This window comes from Salvelinus sp. IW2-2015, linkage group LG18 (assembly GCF_002910315.2).
Source record: "Salvelinus sp. IW2-2015 linkage group LG18, ASM291031v2, whole genome shotgun sequence".
Taxonomy (NCBI): Eukaryota; Metazoa; Chordata; class Actinopteri; order Salmoniformes; family Salmonidae; genus Salvelinus; species Salvelinus sp. IW2-2015.
The window spans coordinates 15,944,882-15,967,030 of NC_036858.1; the positions used below are offsets into that span (position 1 = coordinate 15,944,882).

The window sequence follows — 22,149 nt, forward strand, 5'->3', positions numbered from 1 at the left end:
CTGGCAAAGCTAAGATGGTCGCCATTGTCATTTCAGTGGACTATCCCTTTTAAGAGGGAATGTCCCTTTAAGAGGAAGGGGAGCAGTTTGGGGGAAATAGTGTGTGTGTACCTGGATGAGGTTTTTTTTGTGTGGAAAAACTTTTAAGTAGCCTAGATTAAGCATTCAAAGTTACACTTGTTGCTAATTTTTGTGGATTGTTAAATCAACGACAAAAGGATTCCTTTGTTTTGGAGGAAGCCTTAACATTGAGCTGTTGTAAGATCTCCACCAGGCTGGATTTCCCTCTCCCACAACCATCTAAGATCCATCTTGTTTTTTTTGTGTGTGTTTTTTTGTGTGTGTATTTAGGTCACATTTTGAAGGGGGATTGCACATTTTTGCCTTTTGATTAACTTTGGGACATTTTTTTTGTTGCGATTCTATTTGGACTTTCTGGGACTTGGACTTGCTGAACTTTGTTTTTGGTCTAGTTGAAGAAAATCAAATAGTTTGGATGGTTGAAACACTACCAATATATGCATATTTTGTTCACTTTATTCATTTTGTTGGTCTTAAAAATAAAACAAGTTTTAAAATTTGACCTTAATTTAAAAATAGGCAAGTCTTGCTTTGGTCACTCATGTGAAGACATAGGAACACGGTATTTCTTTGAACTTTTATATTGTAGCATGGTTTGAGATCCAAGCTGGTTGTTAAACTCTAGCTATGACTCATCCATAACTTTCAGTCAGTTCTCAACCCTCCCATTGCACATTGCAATTTATAACCATTCAATAAATTGACAGGCACAGAACAATGGGCTTCAAACTGTTCCCAACGTCAGAGAACTACTCCTCTATGCCAGAGTGTGTGTGTGTGTGTGTGTGTGTGTGTGTGTGTGTGTGTGTGTGTGTGTGTGTGTGTGTGTGTGTGTGTGTGTGTGNCCACTCACATCTTGCAATCAGCATTCTGGTGACAAACGCCTAGAATACCAATTTATCGGTTTGACTGTCTGTCCTGTTCGTCTGGCGACGGCGAGCGAATATGAACACGGCAGTGTGTCTGAAGCCATCAAGGTGGGGAGACTGTAATCGGGTCCTTCAAATAGGCCTGAAATTACTGGTTAATTCAATTAGGGGCCTCCTCAAAGCAGCCAATAATACCAACATGACATCAAGCCATTTCAAATTCTCCTCTTCAGTTGCAAAGGCTCCTCTGCTGCTGCTTTCAGGTCTGGCCCCACTCCAAAAGGAGATGAAAGCGCCATCAGAAAATGGGTTTGACTTTTTAAAGCARGACTAGGCGTGCACTCCAAGATGACGCATCTAGTGGTTTGAAGCAGGTGCTGGAGATSAAATAATCTGTTCAGCAAAAAGTTTTGAAAAAGTAAAAGACTGCACACATCTTGTAATATGGGGGTGTATTCGTTTAAATGCAATATGGGGTAATATGTTGTAATAGAATACCTAGGTGTACATTTGCGATGGAATAGTGCAGGTGTGATATGGGGTGTGGTGTGTATTACGGGGTGTAATAGTGAAGGTGTAACAGCACAGGTGTAAAACKTACACTTGTGTCCCCTGTGGTCCGTGCTCTCATGGGCCCTTGGTGATCATGTCCGTTCACAACGTCTCCTCGCACCTCAAATGMCGTCTGTGGGGGTGGACGAGGGGTTAAAATATTCTTAATAGGGAAGTCGGTAGTATCATTTGTCATTGAAATAAAAATGTTTTATTAACATGWATTTTTTACGACCAAGACGTTGGGGGAAAAATTACCAGGACATTACCAAGAAAAGAACTAACTAAAATCCATGCTTCACAAACAGAGATTAACTCAATGGGAAACCTATGGAATATACTGTAATCTACTCTTGGGATATAACATGCAACCAGAGAGTGTACCTCATTTAAGACTGTCCCTTGTTTGAAGCACTCGGAAATCCCTGTGGAGTATAGGAACAAAAATAATGCTTATATTYGGCAACACAAACAATCCCCATTTTCCTTGAGCTGTGTTACGTAAGAAACCTTCCCTTCCCTGTGGTTTCACATTAACGCTGGTTTCCCTAAATCTGTCTGTGGTGAGGGGACAAATTACAGTGACGGAACTCTGAACTCACACTGGAAGCTCACCACCCACTTCCTGCCTGCGATGCCCAGGAAGTACTTGAGCGTGCGCTCACACACCAGATCACYATCTGTGACGGACAGACAAACAAAAAGGTAGGGTAGACGTGAGAAAACATACACATAGAACACATAGTACACACAAATCACAACTTCAATGAATGTCATCCACGGCRTTTCATAAAAATGGCCTCAAAACACTTCGTTAACCTCACCCAATGAAATCACTGTTCACAAATACTTTGTTGCCATGTTGGGGTTTTGTGATTTGATGACAAGATTTTCAAAATGACAGTAAGATCATGAACTGAACTTGGAAAACCAGCAGTAAATGGCAGCGCAGAGCATCAAATCGGAAATCYATAGTCGTATTTTACAGTCACAGTGGACTACGAGTCGGCATTCTGTGGGAAATGAATGCTTCACCGCATGTGATCCACAACCAGGTTAGAGAGACATGTCAGGRAGTCCGGTGATACTTCGTCAATCTGCGTAATAAAGTTACACCTTGATGAATATGAAGTTACACTAGATATCAAGCATGCGGTGGTTGACAGTGCAGAGTAGAGAGCTGACCCACGGCAATGAGTGCGTAGGCGAGAGCCCTGCTGTGATCTTAGAGATGGTGCCTGGAGCTTCCTGTCTGGTGGTTGGCAGCACACACACACACACACACTTTCCTATCAGTAACAGTCTTGTCATCAGTTAAGTCTTGTCTCAATCCACAACCATCTGCAGTGCATTCGGGAAGTATTCAGAGACCTTCACCTTTTCCCACATTTTGTTACGTTACAGCCTTATTCTAAAATGGATGAAAGAGTTTTTCTCCTCATCAATCGACACATAATGCCCCATAATGACAAAGCAAAATATCACATTTACATAAGTATTCAGACCCTTTACTCAGTACTTTGTTGAAGCACCTTTGGCAGCGATTACAGCCTCGAGTCTTCTTGGGTATGATGCTCGAAGCTTGGCACACTTGTATTTGGGGAGTTTCTCCCATTCTTCTTTGCAGATCCTCACAAGTCCTGTTTGATCGGGTTCAAGTCTGGCCTCTGGCTGGGCCACGCAAGGTCATTCAGAGACCTCCTGAGTTGTCTTGGCTGTGTGCTTAGGGTTGTTGTCCTGTTGGAAGGTGAACCTTCGCCCCAGTCTGAGGTTCTGAGCGCCCTGGAGAAGGTTTTCATCAAGGATAGCGCTGTACTTTTCTCCGTTCATCTTTCCCTCGATCCTCACTAGTCTCCAAGTCCCTGCCGCTGAAAAACATCCCCACAGCATGATGCTGCAACCACTATGCTTCCCCGTGGGATGGTGCCAGGTTTCCTCCAGACGTGACGCTTGGCATTCAGGCCAAAGATCTCAATCTTGATTTCATCAGACCAGAGAATCTTGTTTCTCATGGTCAGAGTCCTTTAGGTGCCTTTTGGCAAACTTCAAGCGGGCTGTCATGTGCCTTGTACTGAGGGGTGTCTTCCATCTGGCCACTCTACCATAAAGACCTGATTGGTGGAGGGCTGCAGAGATGATTGTCCTTCTGGAAGGTTCTCCTATTTCCACAGAGGAACTCTGGAGCTCTGTCAGAGTGACCATCGGGTTATTGGTCACCTCCCTGACCAAGGCCCTTCTCCCCCGATTGCTCAGTTTGGCTGGGCGGCCAGCTCTAGAAAGAGTCTTAGTGGTTCTAAACTTATTCCATTTAAGAATAATGGAGGCCACTGTTCTTGGGGACCTTCAATGCTGCAGAAATGTTTTGGTACGCTTCCCCAGATCTGTGCCTTGACACAATCCTGTCTCGGAGCTCTACGGACAATTCCTTCGGCCTCATGGCTTGGTGTTAGCTCCGACATGCACTATCAACTGTGGGACCTTATATAGACAGGTGTGTGCCTTTCCAAATCATGAACAATCAACTGAATTTACTACAGGTGGACTCCAGCCAAGTTGTAGAAACATCAAGGTTGATCAATGGAAACAGGATGCACCTAAGCTCAATTTTGAGTCTCATAGCAAAGGGTCAGAATACTTATGTAAATAAGGTTTAGTTTTTTTTWTTTTTTTTTATACATTTGCAAAATTTTCTAAAAAMCTGTTTTCACTTTGTCATTATGGGCTATTGTGTGTAGATTGATGATCGATTATTTAATTTTTTTAATCCATTTTAGAATAAGGCTGTAACGTAACAAAATGTGGAAAATGCGAAGGGGTCTGAATACTTTCCGAATACACTGTTAAGAAGTCACCACATTGAGTGCAACATGTCAAAGGCAGGGTTGTATCCATTAGTGCACATTGTAGCAAAACATTTTGCAACGGAAATCAAAAACAATTGTTTCTTAAGTAGAGGCAGTCACTCCATGTTTCAGTCCGTTTTCTTCCAGTTGGTGCCTAATGAATACTACCTAGGTGTGGAATTCTAAACGTCTGTTTTAGTCTAATGACCATGGTGAGATAACTCTTTCTCGCACACAGACCCAAACTTTCCTCCTCCTACTCCTCCTCAACCTTTCACTGCCCCCGAAAGATCAAGAACCTGCACAATTTCATTTGGCAGTTGCCGGGGTAACGGATGCCATTAACGTGGCTTCCTTAAACCACTCTTCAGCTAATGTTGTGCTTTGGAGGAGGCGGCTTTGAAATCCAAAGAATCCATCAGAGAGCGTAATTAAGGCTTGAAGACGGTGTGTGTGTGTGTGTAGAGGGCTGTGTGTTTGTGTTAGGGATGGGAATTGCCAGAGAACTGATACAATATTATCACGATACTTAAAAGTATTCACACCCCTTGACATTTTCCACATTTTGTTGTGTTACCGCCTGAATTTAAAATGGATTAAATTGCGATTTTTTTGGGGGTCACTTTTGGGTGATGCGTTGTATTTTCCGCAAATATAACACTTTGTATTCATGTCAAAAACGGAATTGCTTTGCCACATTTTTTGCAATATTTTCTTTAGTGGCTTACTGCAAACAGGATGCATGTTTTGGAATATTTGTTTTTCTATACAAGCTTCCTTCTTTGCACTCTGTCAATTAGGTTAGTATTGTGAAGTAATTACTACGTTGTTGATCCACCCTCAGTTTCTCCTATAAAATCCATTAAAACCTTACGGTTTAATATAACGCTTTGTATTCAGGACATAAAGTTAATTTCATTGCCACATTTTTTGCAGTATTACTTGTGCCTTATTGCACACCGGATGCATGTTTTGGAATATTTTTATTCTGTACAAACTTCCTTTTCAATATGTCATTTAGGTTAGTATTGTGGAGTACCTACAATGTAGTTGATCCATCCTCAGTTTTCTATCACAGCCGTTTCCTTCCTCTCCGGCAACTGAGTTAGGAAGGACACCTGTATCTTTGTAGTGACTGGGTGTATTGATAAATCATCCAAAGTTTAATGAATAACTTCACCATGCTCAAAGGAATATTCAATGCCTTTTGTTTGTTTTTACCCATCTACCAATAGGTGCCCTTTGCGAGGCATGGGAAAACCTCCCTGGTCTTTGTGGTTGAATCTGTGTTTTAAATTCACTGCTCAACTGAGGGACCTTACAGATAATTGTATGTGTGGGGTACAGAGATGAGGTAATCATTCAAAAATCCTGTTAAACACTATTATTGCACACAGAGTGAGTCCATGCAACTTGTCATGTGACTTGTTATGCACATTTTTACTCCTGATCATATTTAGGCTTGCCATAGCAAAGGGGTTGAATACTTATTTACGCAAGATAATTAATTTATGTAAACATACCGTTCCAGTCAAAAGTTTGGACACTCATTCAAGGGTTTTTCTTCATTTTTACTATTTTCTACATTGTAGCATAATAGTGAATCAAAACTATGAAATAGTGAGTAAGTGTGTCCTCCACAATCACCCAACCTCAACCTAATTGAGATGGTTTGGGATGAGTTGGACTGCAGAGTGAAAGAAAAGCAGCCAACAAGTGCTTAGCATATGTGGGAACTCCTTCAAGACTGTTGGAAAAACATTCCAGGTGAAGCTGGTTGAGAGAATGCCAAGCATGTGCAAAGCTGTCAAGGCAAAGGGTGGTGGCTACTTTGTAGAATCTAAAATATATATTGATTTGTTTAACACTTTTTTGTTTTATTACATGATCCCATGTGTTATTTCATAGTTTTGATGTCTTCACTATTATTCTACAATGTAGAAAATAGTCCAAAATAAAGAAAAGCTCTTGAATGAGTAAGTGTGTCCAAACTTTTGACTAGTACTGTAATTCCACTTCGACATTATGAGGTATTGTGTGTAGGCCAGTCACACAAATTCTACATTTAAATCTATTTTAAATTCAGGGTGTAACGCAACAAAATGTTGAAAAAGTCACGGGGTATGAATTCTTTCTGAAGACACTGTAGCTAGTACCTACTGGCTAAAACTTGACATTTACAGATACTGATGATACTAGATACTGATGATACTAGGTAGCCTAGTGGTTAGAGCGTTGGACTAGTAACCGAAAGGTTGCAAGATCAAATCCCCGAGCTGACAATGTAAAAATCTGTTGTTCTGAACAAGGCAGTCAAGGGGTGTGAATTCTTTCTGAAGGCACTGTAGCCAGTACCTACTGGCTAAGGTACTGCTAAGGCACTGGCCGTCATTGAAAATAAGATTTTTTTCTTAACTGACTTGCCTAGTTAAATAAAGGTAAAATAAAAAGCTTGTAGGCCTAATGTGTATTGTGAAGGCTATACAAAAAAACCTTTGTCCTCCCTGTGTTGTACACTTACCAAACAATATAATCAAGAAGTATTGTTAAGGAAACCATCCACTGGCACGCAGACAAGGCTGCATAAATACAGTGGAACATAATGTAGGCCTACCTGTTACAACTGACCCGTGTTACATTCAGCAGTGGCCTCCACCAAGGCACTGAGCGCTACATGCCACAAAACCATGCTATTATATACACTCCGGTTTAATGAGTTGCGAAATAAATGTAGTCGCAGAGGAAAGCTCGGATCMCCCTCTTTCAAAAGTGCTTTTAGAATAATATTCTAAATGTATTTTGCATAAAACGTACATCAATAATTAGCATACATGTCAAAGTGTAGGTGATATGCGAATTTAGCTTACAGCTTCTCATGTCTACACCAATGCTGAAATGGAGATGCCTGAAAATGTAGCCAACTTTAATTTGACTTTTGATTACATAAATATAGGCTAAACGCCATTAGATTTATCAAACATGACTGAAGGACAAACGTTAACGTCTAAAAGGCTTGAGTCTGTCGGCATACTTAAGGCACGGTTCATTCACATAGGAGAGAAATGACAGTGCCTGTTGCGCACCGCCCATTGGAATCGGAGTTGAGGCAATCAGCATTTTGAAACACTTTAACCATAAACTTCATTGTTTGTCATTTTATAAGGCATGTCTATCTAATCTTGTTTCAAAGTAGTCTAGCCAAAAACCGACCATTGAAATGTTGAGGTCATTATTACTGCCGTGAGCGTATTTCTGCGGTTATAATGTGAAGAAATAAGATTATCAACATTTTAAGCTAAACGTTCTGATCTGTTGCATCAGCCTCATTGCTTTTTTACGTTTATTTTTGATTTACAGTGGTTGCATGAATTTGGGATCTACCGTCCCACAACTGTCCCAGAATCTGTTTTGAATCTGTTTTCTATTGTCTCCGGGACGACTAGATGCTCTTAATTTCAAGCCGCCTCGAGATAAATATTTATTTCTCGCACAGAACGTTGAGCTGAGCAATAGAATGGGTAACCTATTCTATGGGGGAACAGTAGATTGACATAGGCCAGTGATTTTAACGTTCGTTTCTCATCTTGTTGGCTGAGGAGAGATAAATGTGGACAGTTCTTCTATCATCTTCAAAGTGTGCTTCGGAATTCCATAAGAAGGATGTACGCCGTTGCATTCCCGATGTGTCGGTCTTCACTTGTACTTCGGAGCTGTGAGGGCTGTGAGAAGGAGCTGATCACGTGACCGGCATTGGCTAATAAGAATTGAGATCTGAGAAAGCCATGTGAGTGAGAGGTGCTTCAGAGCACCGCGATTGGTAGCCGGGGGAAGGGAATTATTATAATAATTATATTCAGCCGAAGGGCACAACGGCCACAAGGCATGGCTTTTTGGTGGGGGGAATAATGGACACACAAGGGGCATCAAAGGCCATGCTGCCGTGAAATCCGCGGTCTGGACCTACCTGAATTAGTCCAAAAATAAATACTTGTTTAATTTTCTGTAGCGAAAGGTTACTCCACACTAACCTGTGTTCATGATGACATGGGTGGTCTCGGATGTCACTTGTGAACACACACTGCCTCCAATCCTCTTGGCAAACTTGTTCACCATCGACTGGAGAGAAAGTGGAAAAATCTGTCATCAGTAAGCAAACTCGAGACTCAAGTGCCACAGAAGTACAACCAGTATCTCATAAGGTAGATTAAAGTTATATTAAAACCTAATAACATCAAGTATTATCACACATTTAAAACACCTGGAACGTGTGAATTGACGTACTAGGATGCGTCACAGAAACATTTACCTGTTCAGGTGCACTGAGTCCTGATGCTACCAGCACCAACTTGACCCCAGCGGGTTCCTGCAGTGGAGTGTGTGTTGATGGGTGTGTGTTGGCAGGCTGGATGGCCCCCGGGGTATCCTGGACCTCCAGCCCAGCTGAGGGAGCATTGGTCCCGCTGTGCACTCTGACCACCGACGACCCCTGGTTGGGCCTCGCTCTCATGCTGCTCCTTAGGATCCGTCCTGACTGTCTGCCAAGCCGCCCTGCTGACGTAGACACGCAAATACATTCACATACTACAAAATAACACTAATCAATCGAAACCGTGAACTAACAAACATGTAATACTACTATGGATGTGTACAAAACAGACTAGCTATGACCTCCGTAAGGCAACGACGGTACAGGGACAAAGTAGAGTTGCAATTCAACGGCTCAGACACAAGACGCATGTGGCAGGGACTCCAGACAATCGCGGATTATAAAGGGAAAGCCAGCCATGTCACGGACACCGTCGCCTCGCTCCCGGACAAGCTAAACACCTACTTCGCCCGCTTCCAGGAAAAACAACACCTAGCCGCCGACGTGGGCTCCCGCTGCTCACAAGGACTACGATCTCCATGGTCGACGTGAATAAGGAGTTCAAGTGCGTTAACCCTCGCAAGGCTGCCAGCCCAGAAGGTATCCCAAATCGCGTCATCAGAGCATGTGCAGACCAGCTGGCTGGTGTGTTTATGGGACATAGTCAATCTCTCCCTATCCCAGTCTGTTGTCCCCACTTCAAAATGTCCACTAGTGATGCACCGATATGACATTTTTGTCCGATACCAATATCTGATATTTGCCTCGCAAAAAAAACAAACTATACTGATACCCCATATTTCAAATTTTAGCAGCCTTTTAAGCATTCTAGTACAGTTAAATAGTTAACACCTACACGAACACAGCAGTCTAAGGCACTGCATCTCAGTGCAAGAGGCATCACTACAGTCCCTGGTTCAAATCCAGGCTGTAGCACATTCGGCCGTGATTGGGAGTCCCATAGGGCGGCGCACAATTGGCCCAGCGTCGTACGGGTTTGGCCGGGGTAGGCCGTCATTGTAAATAAGAATTTATTCTTAACTGACTTGCCTAGTTAAATAAAGGTTACACGTGCACACACACTGACCAAAAAGTTATTTTGTTGGCATTTACGTATGTCCCCATTACCAGTAAAACATAATCAAAACCAATTTCTTTCACTTACTTGCTGTTTCGTTGTTCATTTGTTCATTCTCAACCAGGATTTCTATGGAACGCCGTTTGGGTCTTGCGTGTCAAATAACACACTATTTGGCGTGTCAAATAACACACTATTTGGCGTGTCAAATAACACTTAACACGTTATATAGGTATGCACGTCAGCTTTGACATTGGTTTTGCACATCAGCGTTAAACTTGATACGGTCACCAATATATCGTGCATCCCTAAACATAAGCATTTTGCTGCACCTGCGATAAAACCTGCAAAACTGTACGCGACAAATAAACTTTGATTTGATGCAAGTTCATGGCAACACACAAACACTCTCAGATTAAGACAGAGATGGGTATTCTCTATACTACTATGGCTTTTGACTTTTGAAAAATTTGGGAAGGACCTCAGACCTTCCACAAAATTATTTTTGGTCTTATTAGTCTAATGCCATTGTAGTAGCCACTGGATCCGTGGACTTACCCCCAGTCCCTCCAGGCCCCTTGGTGCGGCAGGGCGTGGTGGGGGTGGGCCCAAGGCCCTCACAGTCTCCAAGACCAGGGGGTGGTGAGTCTGCATTTCCCCCAATGTTTTGGGCACCTTCCCTAGGGTAGAAGAGAGAACATCAGACTATGTGGAAAGTTTTTGGGAAAGAGCARCCACGGCAAAGAACCACAAGGAAGAGACATTGACAGATATACATTGAATTAATAAAATTGTGGTTGACAGTTATGACTAAAAGCTTAACCCTTGTGATTAAAAATTGAATATAACCTAGTGAAGCAAGATTCAATTGCGGTTTGGTGAATCAAAAAATATGCAATAGAAACTTACTCAGGGACATTTTGATTAGGATAAGGTAATGCAGCAACTTGACAGAACTCCTGTATTTAAATGACCGGTGGCTAGATGATAGTCCCAGGTAAAAGACGTCATTGCAACCCATTCCTTACAATTTCACCAATGTCTCCAGACATGCACAGTAAAATAGAGGCCAGCAAAACTTGTCTCATATGATCCCAGTCTCTCCTCTTTTTCCCTATTCATCCCTCTTTCAGGGCCGACCCTAGCCTTTTGGTGAGGTGAAATGAGATTTGGTTGGTTGGGGAGGCCCCCAACCTTCGGGCAAAACATTTTAGTGGCCCCCCTCTTGTACGATCTAAAGTAAATTTGCTGCAATTCTACACATTTTTCCATGGGGAGTAGAGGAAATGTTGCAGTTTTAAAGCAAGATTTATGCAATTCTACAAATTTTGCCATGGGCGGAGAGAAGGTTAGCAATTTTATAACAAATTTCATGAAATTCTACTCATTTTGCCATGGGGCAGAGAGAACATTTTTTCATTTTATACAGCTAATTTCCTGCAATTCTACACATTTTGCAAAGACTTATGCCAAGTTAATGATATCGGGAGTTAGAGTGACTAACAAAATCAATGGGAGCCCCCTAGCAGCCAGGGGGGCCCTAAGCGACTGCTTATGTTGCTTATGCCTGGAGCCGGCCCTGCTCTCTCCCTCCCCCAGAGGACAGCACTTAGAACCCTGGAGATGAGTAAGGAGGGAGAGATAGGGAGATGCAGTCAAGCGGGAGAGATAAATTACCGTGGCAACCCAAGTTTCCCTCTAAGTGCTCCAAATGACAAATAAGATGCAGCCGCTAATTACTTTTTGATTCTCCGCAGCATAAGCAGATTCCGGCTTCATTAGGGAGATTATCCGCCTGTCCTCCGAGATGCATCACCCTCTATCCAAAAAACTGCACCAGGCAGACGCTGAGCTAGCTAAAACAAAGATACTAGCTAACACGAGCTAACTTTCTTGGACTTTCCCCTCAGTCACGGGTTGAGGGAAAAAGCAATTACATGGCAGACACTTAAAAATATTGCTATGTTGAGGATGAAATTCATGCCCTGAAAATGGCTCTGAAGCTGATACAGGGCCCCACTCTGGTTGAAATGAGCATATACTGCCCGAAGGTTGCAGCCAACGACACCCACCCCCCTCCATCAGTCGCGCCTCAATAAGTCGCAGATTCAGATGACTTGCTGTTGTGGTGATGGCTCATAAGTAAGCAGCTGGCAATAATAGTGCTCCCATCTCATGCTGTGAATAAAAAGTCTACTTATCATCTAAGTGCGATTTCCTACATTCTAAACTCGGTGGGGGACGACCCTGTTTTCTGTTGCACTGAGTTCAATTAAAAACGCCCAAATTAGGATTTTTCTAATTGCACAGACTTAATTTGTGCTACTTTGCGATAACATTTATATTTTTCAATAACTCCCACATATTTTATGAAGTAGTAAGCAACACCTAACCAACAGCACCGGGTTATCAAAGTGATTGTGTAGTGAAGCGTTGAATCAGTCATAATTTCATGAAGTCTGTTGTTAATGTGTGGTGCCTCGTTAACCTCTGGCTTTGCTCACCTGCTGGCAGATCTCTTCCTGGTGCCCTGGCCACACGGCAGGGTCGCCTGGAGATCAAGGCCTGAGGAGACTAAACAAACAAATTCAGGTCAGCTGCCATTCGAAAGTAGACAGCTTTCAAACAATACTGTCAACCAGTCCCCTGCTCGTATTTCTTAAAAAGGTATACTGAACTGAAACCATCTCCTATTCTACACGACAGACAATTTCCTCTTCTGTACAATACATTTCTATCTGGTCGGTCAGTTATGTTGCACCCTCCTGAACAAAGCCCAGTTCTGTACCTGTGGACCTGTCTGGTTGAAGCAGCGCTGGGGGATATGGGGCCCCGGGGTTGACTTTGGCCCCAGTGGGCTCCTCCTCCTCCTTCTCCTGGAGCGCTTCAGACACCAACGCCATCATTCTCTCCAGCCTCCGCAGCTCCTCCTGCATCGCAACCTTTTGCTGAAGGAGAGAAAGGGAGAGCGAGATACATAACTATAGATGAGCGAGGCAGAATGAGGAAAAATATATACCGCAATTGAAAGGGAGACAATGTCTGGTAAAATTGGTGGAGCGCCTGCTTAGTGTGTATTTGTGTACGTACACTACATGACAAAAAGTATGTGGACACCTGCTCGTCGAACATCTCATTCCAAAATCATGGGCATTAATATGGAGTTGGTCCCTCTGTGCTGCTATAACAGTCTCCACTCTTCTGGGAAGGCTTTCCACTAGATGTTGGAACATTGCTGTATGGACTTGCTTCCATTCAGCCACAAGAGTATTAGTGAGGTCGGGCACTGATGTTGGGCGATTAGGCCTGGCTCGCGGTCGGCATTCCAATTCATCCCAAAGGTGTTCGATGGGGTTGAGGTCCAGGCTCTGTGCAGCTCAGTCAAGTTCTTCCACACCGAGCTCGACAAACCATTTCTGTATGGTCCTTGCTTTGTGCATGAGGGCATTGTCATGCTGAAACAAGAAAGGGGCGTGCCACATAGTTGGAAGCACAGAATCATCTAGAATGTCATTGTATGCTGTAGCATTAAGACGTCCCTTCACTGGAACTAAGGGGCCTAGCCAAAACCATGAGAAATATCCCCAGACCATTATTCCTCCGACACTAAACTTTACAGTTGGCACTATGCATTCGGGCAGGTAGCGTTCTCCTGGCATCTGCCAAACCCAGATTAGTCCGTCAGACTGCCAGATGGTAAAGCGTGATTGATCACTCCAGAGAACGCGTTTCCACTGCTCCAGAGTCCAATGGCGATGAACTTTACACCACTCCAGCCGACACTTGGCAGTGTGCGTGGTGATGTTAGGCTTGTGTGCAGCTGCTCGGCCATGGAAACCCATTTCATGAAGCTCCCGACGAAGGGTTATTGTGCTGACGTTGCTTCCAGAGGCAGTTTGGAACTCTGTAGTGAGTGTTGCAACCGAGGAAAGACGATTTTTACGTTCTAGCACTCGTCTGTGAGCTTGTATGGCCTACCACTTTGTGGCTGAGCCGTTGTTGCTCCTAGACATTGCCACTTCACAATAACAGCACTTACAGTTGACCGGGGCAGCTCTAGCAAGGCAGAAATTTGACGAAATGACTTGTTGGAAAGGTGGCATCGTATGACGGTGCCACATTGAAAGTCACTGAGCTCGTCAGTATGGGCCATTCTACTGCCAATGTTTGTCTATGAAGATTGCATGGCTGTGTGCTTGATTTTATACACTGGTCAGCAACGGGTGTGGCTGAAATAACCAAATCTACTAATTTGAAGGGGTGTCCACATACACAAAATATACAGAAGTGTGTGTGTGTGTGTGTGTGTGTGTGTGTGTGTGTGAGTGAAAGTTCTAACGCATGGGTCGCCTTTACGCTGATACGGGTAAACAATAGAAAACGTCCATCAACTAGGAGAGGATGGCGCTAGGCATGTCATTCGACTGGTGGTGGCAGAACCAAACATTAAAGATGGATTTTCTGCCATCCAGCATTACTGGAGTTGGCAGCGGAAATTTGCTTGAAGCACTGAACACTTCATCAAAAAGAAGTAAAGAGACAGAAGGATGGAGAGGGGGAAGACAGAAAGAGACAGACCAAGAGGTAAAAAAAATAATAGGGGGAGTACACACACACACAAAGAGAGATGGAGATAAAGAAACAGAGAGAGAGAGTAAGTTGGGGTGTAGTCATTTGTCTGAGGGGAAGACCTAGGGTTCAACGGTTCAGGGCAGATATGGAAGACACTCAGCCCCAAAAGGCTTGCAGCCATGCCCCCTAGATGTGTCAGGGCTTTGGCTAAGCTCATTACTCACTGGCCATGACTGAGCATTGAGCCAGAACCATACAGACCCAGAATGACGACTGGTGAGTAAATCCTCTATGGAGGCCAAGAGATGGGATGTATGAGATTATTTTCTAACTGGAGTAACATATACTGTAGGTAGTCAGCGTGTAAAAATCGCCAAACACATGCGCACAGGCAAGCGTGCATTGGACGCTCGTAGACACAGACACACGCTTGTCAGAGAGACCCAATCCTCAACTGGCTGTACAGCTGTGAATAAACTCCTCTCCGCTGCCTAAAACCACATAAACCAAACTCCCAATCAAATACAGCAGACAAAGTAGGAGTGCATGAAGACGGATGGGGCAGAAAACGAGAATCATCTCCTCGGCCGCATTTCCGCAAACTTAAATGAAATGCAATTTAGAAAGATGCTGAGGGGGACATTCTTTACGCGTCCATGTAGTCGGTCTTCCAAGCACTGACAAGCTTGGTGAAGAAAAAATAAATAAATGCAATGTCTGCCATCTATTGGTCATGGCGTGCCAATGCAGCACAAAGCATCCAATACTGCAAACTACTACTGCTTGTGATATAGAGGGCCATATTTACATTTGAAAATTATAGCTACATGTGTACCAAAGATGGGTGTGACACGTATTGAGTATTAAATTAGCTGGAAAATATTGGCAAAAATTCAGAGAAAACATTTAATGCTTAGCTGAGATTTAGATATATTTAAAAAAATCGACATCACTACCCCGTGTGAGATTTACACACTAGGGTTTCCTTTTATTAAAAAATACATCAAAGTAAGTTATAACTTGGTTCGTAATGTCTACCGTCTAGTAATATATGAAATAACAGGGCGGAGTATAAATATCCTTACCTGAGTGGCAATGCACTCGCTTGAAAACTGTGATGATTCCTGTGTCAGGCCAGTGTCACCTGCCATTCCTTCCCCTGAAAGATCAGAAACATTTGAAAATGCATTTACGCATTTCATGTTTCAGTCTCAGTTCAATCACAGGTAATAAGATGAATATAATAAGGCCTAACATTTACTCACCTTCTTCTGGTGTTCCAAACAGGTCCACAGATGCCTGGCTGGTGGTGACCCATTCAGGACTGGGGCACATGGGAGGACTGCTCGCTCGCTGCCCATCTTCAGCTGCAGCACAGGTACCATCACCAGCCTCCCTGTAGCTTCCTTGTTCCCTCGCATGGTCTTTGAGCAATGTGACTGATTCCTCCTCCTCCTCCTCAGCGGTTGGTGGACAAGCCGAAGGTCTGAAAATTTGCGCAAGGGAAGGCAGTTCCTCTTCCTCCCCACTGCAGTCGGACTCCGAGGAAGACTCCAGTCTCTGAGCCTTCCTCCGCTTTAGGGTGCCCTTGATGGGAGAGTGCAAGCTGACCACACCACTTCCTTTAGTCCTCTCTGCCTCTTGGATAACTACTGATTGGATAATTGGAAGGAGGTCATCTGGAGTCAAGGAGGACTCTGTATTGGCCATGTTTCCAGTCATGTTCTCTGGCCACGTTTTGTTTGGCTCCACTGCAGTCTCTGATCCAACACTGTGGCTACTCTCCAGAACTGTTGGACTTTTCCTCATGCTGCCCTCCACTTTGTATGGCTGCTGACTTTTAGGGACTCTAAGTTGCTTTGTAGCTACAGGTGTCGGATCTGGTAGATTTTCCTTAGAGGCGCCAAAAGCTGGAAAGAGCAGACCAGAACCCACAGCTTGGAGGGGAGATTCCATTTGGCTTTTTGTGACTTTGTTGGGACTGAGGGCACTTTTTGAGCTGTTGCCAGAAAGCCTGGCCAGAATCTGTTTCTGGGTCTTCCCACTGGTATCAGGGTTTGAAGACTCCACTAAATCCTGAGGTGGTCTGGTAAGAATGGACTTTCTGAGCCTTTTACGATTCCTCTGCGCTTTTTCTTGTGAAATATTGTTGAGGGAACTTGAAGGTGGGCTCAAATCACTAGAGCAAGAATTTTCAAATACTGTCCTTTTCTCAGATTCCTGTTGGACTGTGGGACACTCCGTTGTCCTTGAAAATCCCTGCCCATTTCCTGCTTCCATCTCTGTGCCGACATGTTTGTTCTCTTGAGTCTTTGTAAGAGTTGTATTTTCCTTGTTGGACCAGAAGGAACTCCTCTTGATATTTGGACTACCAAGGTGGAAAGACTTCCTTTTGGTGGCTTTGAAGCTCTTCAGCAGTTGCTCAGTGTCCAGCTCACTGTCATTCCGGTCATCATCCTCCAGATCAATACATTTGGCCTGGCTGGCTGACGTCTCTTGTGGTACAGCTAATGGTTTGATAACCGGATTACTTTGGTTTACACTCTCAGGCACGGCACATGAGACACTTGCCTCAGGAGTACTAATTGAACTTGGTACCATAGTCACTGAACAAGCAACATCAGCGTGACAAGGAATTCCTGTACTTGGGACTTCAACAATAGACTCCTCAACTGGGTTCACTTTCTGTGACTCAATCATTTCACACAATCTTTTCTCGCTAGAGTCCAAGTTCTCAATACCTCCCATTTCTTCATCTAAAACACATCCGTTTTTCCTTACAGCCTTTTCTGTATTTTCGTTCTGCAAACAAGCCACATTATCCCTGTCAGTGTCAGCTTTCGCCTCCTCTGATTGCAACAAGATGCAGCAGTCTGAATCAAGTACGTCAACCTTTGTGGATGTTGCAGTGCTGATCTTCTTGTTACTCCCTTGTACTTCCTCTGTGAAGAGCTGAAGCCTCCGACTCCTCCTGGTTCTCCTCATGATCGGGCTTCCTGGATCCTCACTGCTAGGGTAACTCTCAATCTGAACCTCAGTCTGGCCTGACGGTCTGCTCTTAGGTATCTTAGGGTCAATTCCACCCTCTCCGACACCCACAAGGACTAAGGACTTGGCTGCCTTGCTCTTCTCCACCTTGATGTTTTCCCCTTTTTTCTTGGCAGGCTTCTTTTGCTCGTTATTCTCCGACTTCACTTTCCCTTGTAAATCCCCGTCAACGTCCTGCCACCTACCGTGCATCTTTTTATTTGGCTTCCTCCCAGATTCCCGTAGTGGCACATCAAACACAGGACTGTCCTCTACATCTTCATTCTCTTTGTTGTCACCTTCTGGCAACTCATCAAGCTCTTCTCCTTGCTTGTCAGAGCTATTAGAATTCAGCTCCCCAGTCAGGTCAATCAACTTATCTTCTTCAGTATCTCTTGGGTGTTCATTGGGAGAATCCTCTTGTGGTTCTGTCATCTCTGGTCGGTCATCCATAACACTGTCTTCATTCTCCTCAGATCTTGGTCTCTTGACAAAGTCAGCAGGTGTCAGTTTATTACTCATCCTCCTTTTGGCAATCTTCTTCAGGATTGGGAGTTCCTCAGCTGGACAGGGTGGTGGAGGGTCTGTGATTGCTCTGTTCTGTGGTGAAAAACTGCGGATCCCTCTTCGATCCCGTTTGTAAACAGCCCCAAATACCAGCTCCTCAAGACATTTGCCACGCTCTTCTCTCTTTGGACTCTCGTCCTTATTTCTGAGGTTATCCTCTAAGGGTGAGGCGGGGGAACAACTTCCTGCCAAAGAAACTGAGTCATAAGAGCCCTCTGTGTTTTTCTCCTTCTCAGAGTTTTCTTCTGTTGAGGAATTATTCATGAGCCACTCAGAGACTTTCTCTAGACTTTTCTTCTGATTCTGGTCAATCATTTCAGTCAAGGACTTTCTTTTGTTATTCCTCGAAGATCGTCTGACAGGTTGGTCTATGACTTTTTCAGGGAGGCATGGTGGATCTTGAGGATGAGTGGTTATCTTTTTTCCTAGCTTTTGGGGTCGTGAAGGAGCTCTTTCAACAACCACAGGTATTTCTGCCTCTAATGCTGGCTTCTGTTTTTCTGTGGTGGAGGTAGCTTTAGAGTCATCGGTATCCTTTTCAATGGCTGGAGGTATGTCACCTAGGCCGCTATCAAACCCCTCGTCCGAAATGACAGGGCAAGAATCTTCAAGACCCATGAGCTTTGCAAAGCCATCCTTGGCTGAAGAGAGAGGCATGGCGGTGACTAACACAAGACTCATAATAATCATATGCTCAAATAATCATGTGAAAAGCATGCTTTGAAAAAGACACATTCTAAGACTTTCAGTAATTTCAATGAATGAAATATACACTATTATTTTGAATGACTTATTCTTATTAATCTACTAATACAGCTGTCCATCAATAACGCTATTACGGAATAGTTACAGGAAAATTGACAACACACCATACCCAAATTAAATCTCTCACCTGCTATAGTTGACGAGCAGGACATTGGAAACTCATGATCCTCGTCATCAGCACGGTCAGTGGCCCACACTTCATCAGATGAGACATCATGGTCGTTTTTCTTCTGCACAGTCTCTGTGACACTATTTAGAAGAGAAAGGAAAATAAAGATGGAAGGAAATGTTGAATGAAATACTAATTCATTTGAAAAATATGCAGGAGTGACAAAAGATAGAAAAATACTTATTGTAAGTAAATGTACCACGTCTTTATTGAAACTAGCGCTATAATTGTTTTCGGAGCTACTGTTCTTACCTATGTCTCCTCATCTGGGACATTCCAGTGAAGTCTGAAAAAAATGTTAAAGTCATCATTATCAAAATTCTACCACATCTCAAACATTAGTTATAGTATAGTAACATGTTTTGGTGATAGAAGCTAAACGATGTGGCTCACAGTTTGTGCAGGTGTCATGTTCATAGGCCTGGACCATATTCTGCAATCCCTCTGCCAATTTCTGGAACCCAGGGCTCTCCTGCAAACTCCTGCACACAGACAACAGGGTCAAATAACACAATTGACCCAACTGTAAATCACACGTAGTCACCAGAAAACAAAAGTAAACAGGCTTACACCCAGAGTCTGATTCGTTATGGCAGAATAATTCAAAACATTGTGTTCTTTTGAGAAGTACAGCATAGTACAATTTTCATTTGAAAGCATATCTCTGACACATTTACTCTCATAATGAACGCAATTCAGGAGGGGGGGGGGGTTGTTATTCCTCTACAGTCAATACGGCATACCTTTTTGTGATCTTTATCTTACAAACTGGACAGTTGGCCTCCTTTCTCCTACTGCTGTCCAAGAGCTTTATTATGCAAAACCTAATTCATGGAGAGAGCAACAACTGTGAGTGATTGTAAAACGTAAAAACAAAGCCAGGTTAGTGGGAGATGTCAATGCGTAACACTGTCATTGAAAATAAACGTTAAAATCACTTACAAACATCTAGCTACACTACATAATGAACCAGCAGTAAAGGACCACGGCAAAGAAAGTGAAAGCTTACTTACTTGCAAAACTGGTGGTCACACTTAGTAGACACAGGTGTGCTCATCAATTCCAAACTACATGGAACAGAGAGCATAGAGCAGAAGAACAAACTATGAACAGGATCATAATTGCCTACTTCCTGCTGCTCATCAGACAACAATTGATTTCAACATAAAGTAGAAACAGCCTGCATACTAAACAGTAAACTACCACCAAAAGTATATGAAACATCAACACACCTTACACAATACAGAAATCTTCTACAGATGGCTAACGTTATTCTGCTGTCACACTCACCATATTGGACACTGCAAGATCTCCCAGATGACAGAAATCCCCCGTCTGACATCTTCAGCCTTCGGGGTCTTCATGGTGTTCATTTTCTCATGTGCAGCACAACTGTAGCCAAGTAATGGGTGATTTCATTAGTTTCTGACCATCCTGACAACAGAAATAATTTGAGCTTTTCCTAGCAAGTTGATTTCCTAGCCATCGATGTTCCCACTAGCTGCTATTAGCATCACTGGTATTTAGTACACTAGACGTGCTCTGTTATTGTATAGGGTTGCACAAAAACAGTCCACAGGAAGCCAGAAGTTAAATTACATTTCAAGTTAGTGTGCCGGTGGGCAAAATAAAAGTCCTGCACGCCCGCCATATGTGGACCAAAAAGGAATAATTTGTGGGGTAATTTTATTTTGACATGAGGTAAGCAGAGAAGAAGTGGGTCTACAACAGACCCACATTTAGAGAGTCTGTTGAATAATACATTCTTTAGATATTTTGTCTTAAATTCCCCCATCATCAAGTTTTTTTTAACTTCTGGATTCCCGCTGACTGTTTTTGTGCAACCCAATAGGGAGCAACGCTAGCGTATGTAAATACACTCACGTTGCTAAAAGCAGCTAAGGCCTGACGTATTTCATTTTGCCATCTTCATCGGAATCTTGCCCCACTACTGTAGTAATCACTACAATTGCACTAGAATTGTGTCTTTTTGTTATTACTTGATATTTTTTTGTATGTTTTAGTATTTTCTCGTTAATAATACCTGTGTTCTCTTTTGTATGATGTAACAATCTAAATTGTTGATTTGTATTTTGAATAATAAATGAAAAATATATAAAATCTTGCCCTACTACTGAACTGACACAAGTAGCAAAGATTTTTATAACTAAACCAAGATAAACCACAGCCCGTCGATGCAAACTAGAACAAATGAGTCAGTGGGCAGAAAAGGCAAGGCATTCTGCAGAGCCAAGCACGAGCTAGCGAGATCCTATTGGCGCGTTCTAGCAAAATGTGTTTTTTTTCCTGTTAGGCAACAACTAGTCTGATGTGCGCGTGTGCAATAACTCAATTCAACTTTGCACTCCTAAACAAATACTTTTTTATATATACTTTGGTAAAGTCTAAAAAACGTTGTCCACTCTGTTCAGAACTGATTCTACACTCTGTTCAGAACTGATTCTAGTTTTGGGAACAGAAAACTGTATTGAGACCAAACGTTTCATTAAATAGAAAATTAGCAGAATGTTGGCCAAATCCATCTCCTCCCACTACCGGCCACTGGGCTTCCTCTCACTATCATATTGGTAGTGAGTGGAAACGCAAAGCGGATGCTTCACATTTATACATCCGGTGAAATATCTGTCTCATCTGTGCATGTAATATTTGTAACTCAAGAAGGAGATCAAGCTAGCTTGCAGAGCAGCTAACTAGCTAAAATATAGGCTAAAGATACCACTGTAGCTAGCGACCTCCACTTAATAATTATCACAACAAAAAACATAATTGTCATCAAACTTAAAAAGGGAGGCAAAAGTCATAATAGACTTGTCTTAACAGCCAATGTGTATTATTTAACATTATTACTAAAATAGTACTCACTTACAGGAATGAGTAATTGTTTACACGTTGCTAGCTATACCATAAAGTCACTGAAAACCACATATTTCCTATTTTTCTGTGGTTTAGTCACTCTGGCTGGACTGAAGAAAACGCAAATTCAAAGTATGCAGCGTCCGTCTCGCAACGGACCATTCAACCGCAAGGGGGAATTGTGATTCCACTCAGATGTGGACGTCCCAATTTAAATGAATGGCATCTGGCGCAACGTAATGCAGTGTCTATAATGAATGAACTAGGCATTAGAAGTTCAGAACCAGAACGTGTTAGCTATATATAAATAATTATGCTCGAATTGAAAAATCATTAAACTAAATAATGACGTTTCTATCATCCTAATCCAGGTGAAGATTACATCT

At 43.0% G+C, this 22,149-nt stretch overlaps 1 protein-coding gene across 2 annotated transcripts in view; it reads right to left on the bottom strand.

Moving 5' to 3' along the window:
- The window catches only part of LOC111977731 (BRCA1 DNA repair associated), a 41,798-nt gene that overhangs the window by 18,812 nt on the left and 837 nt on the right, over positions 1–22,149 (bottom strand). The window contains exons 2-17 of one of the 2 annotated variants that reach the window (XM_024007304.2): positions 20,180–20,281; positions 19,903–19,956; positions 19,633–19,713; positions 19,283–19,371; positions 19,142–19,175; positions 18,848–18,969; positions 15,627–18,596; positions 15,447–15,520; positions 12,578–12,737; positions 12,294–12,363; positions 10,348–10,469; positions 8,652–8,893; positions 8,374–8,461; positions 2,105–2,182; positions 1,887–1,927; positions 1,552–1,635 (exon numbers count right to left, since the gene is read on the bottom strand). In XM_024007304.2, the coding sequence (XP_023863072.1) occupies positions 1,552–1,635; positions 1,887–1,927; positions 2,105–2,182; positions 8,374–8,461; positions 8,652–8,893; positions 10,348–10,469; positions 12,294–12,363; positions 12,578–12,737; positions 15,447–15,520; positions 15,627–18,596; positions 18,848–18,969; positions 19,142–19,175; positions 19,283–19,371; positions 19,633–19,713; positions 19,903–19,956; positions 20,180–20,262 (4,392 nt within the window). In that variant the 5' untranslated portion in view covers positions 20,263–20,281. Of the gene's footprint in view, positions 1–1,551; positions 1,636–1,886; positions 1,928–2,104; positions 2,183–8,373; positions 8,462–8,651; positions 8,897–10,347; positions 10,470–12,293; positions 12,364–12,577; positions 12,738–15,446; positions 15,521–15,626; positions 18,597–18,847; positions 18,970–19,141; positions 19,176–19,282; positions 19,372–19,632; positions 19,714–19,902; positions 19,957–20,179; positions 20,282–22,149 lie in introns of both variants that reach the window. The other variant, XM_024007303.2, reaches the window with a different exon arrangement.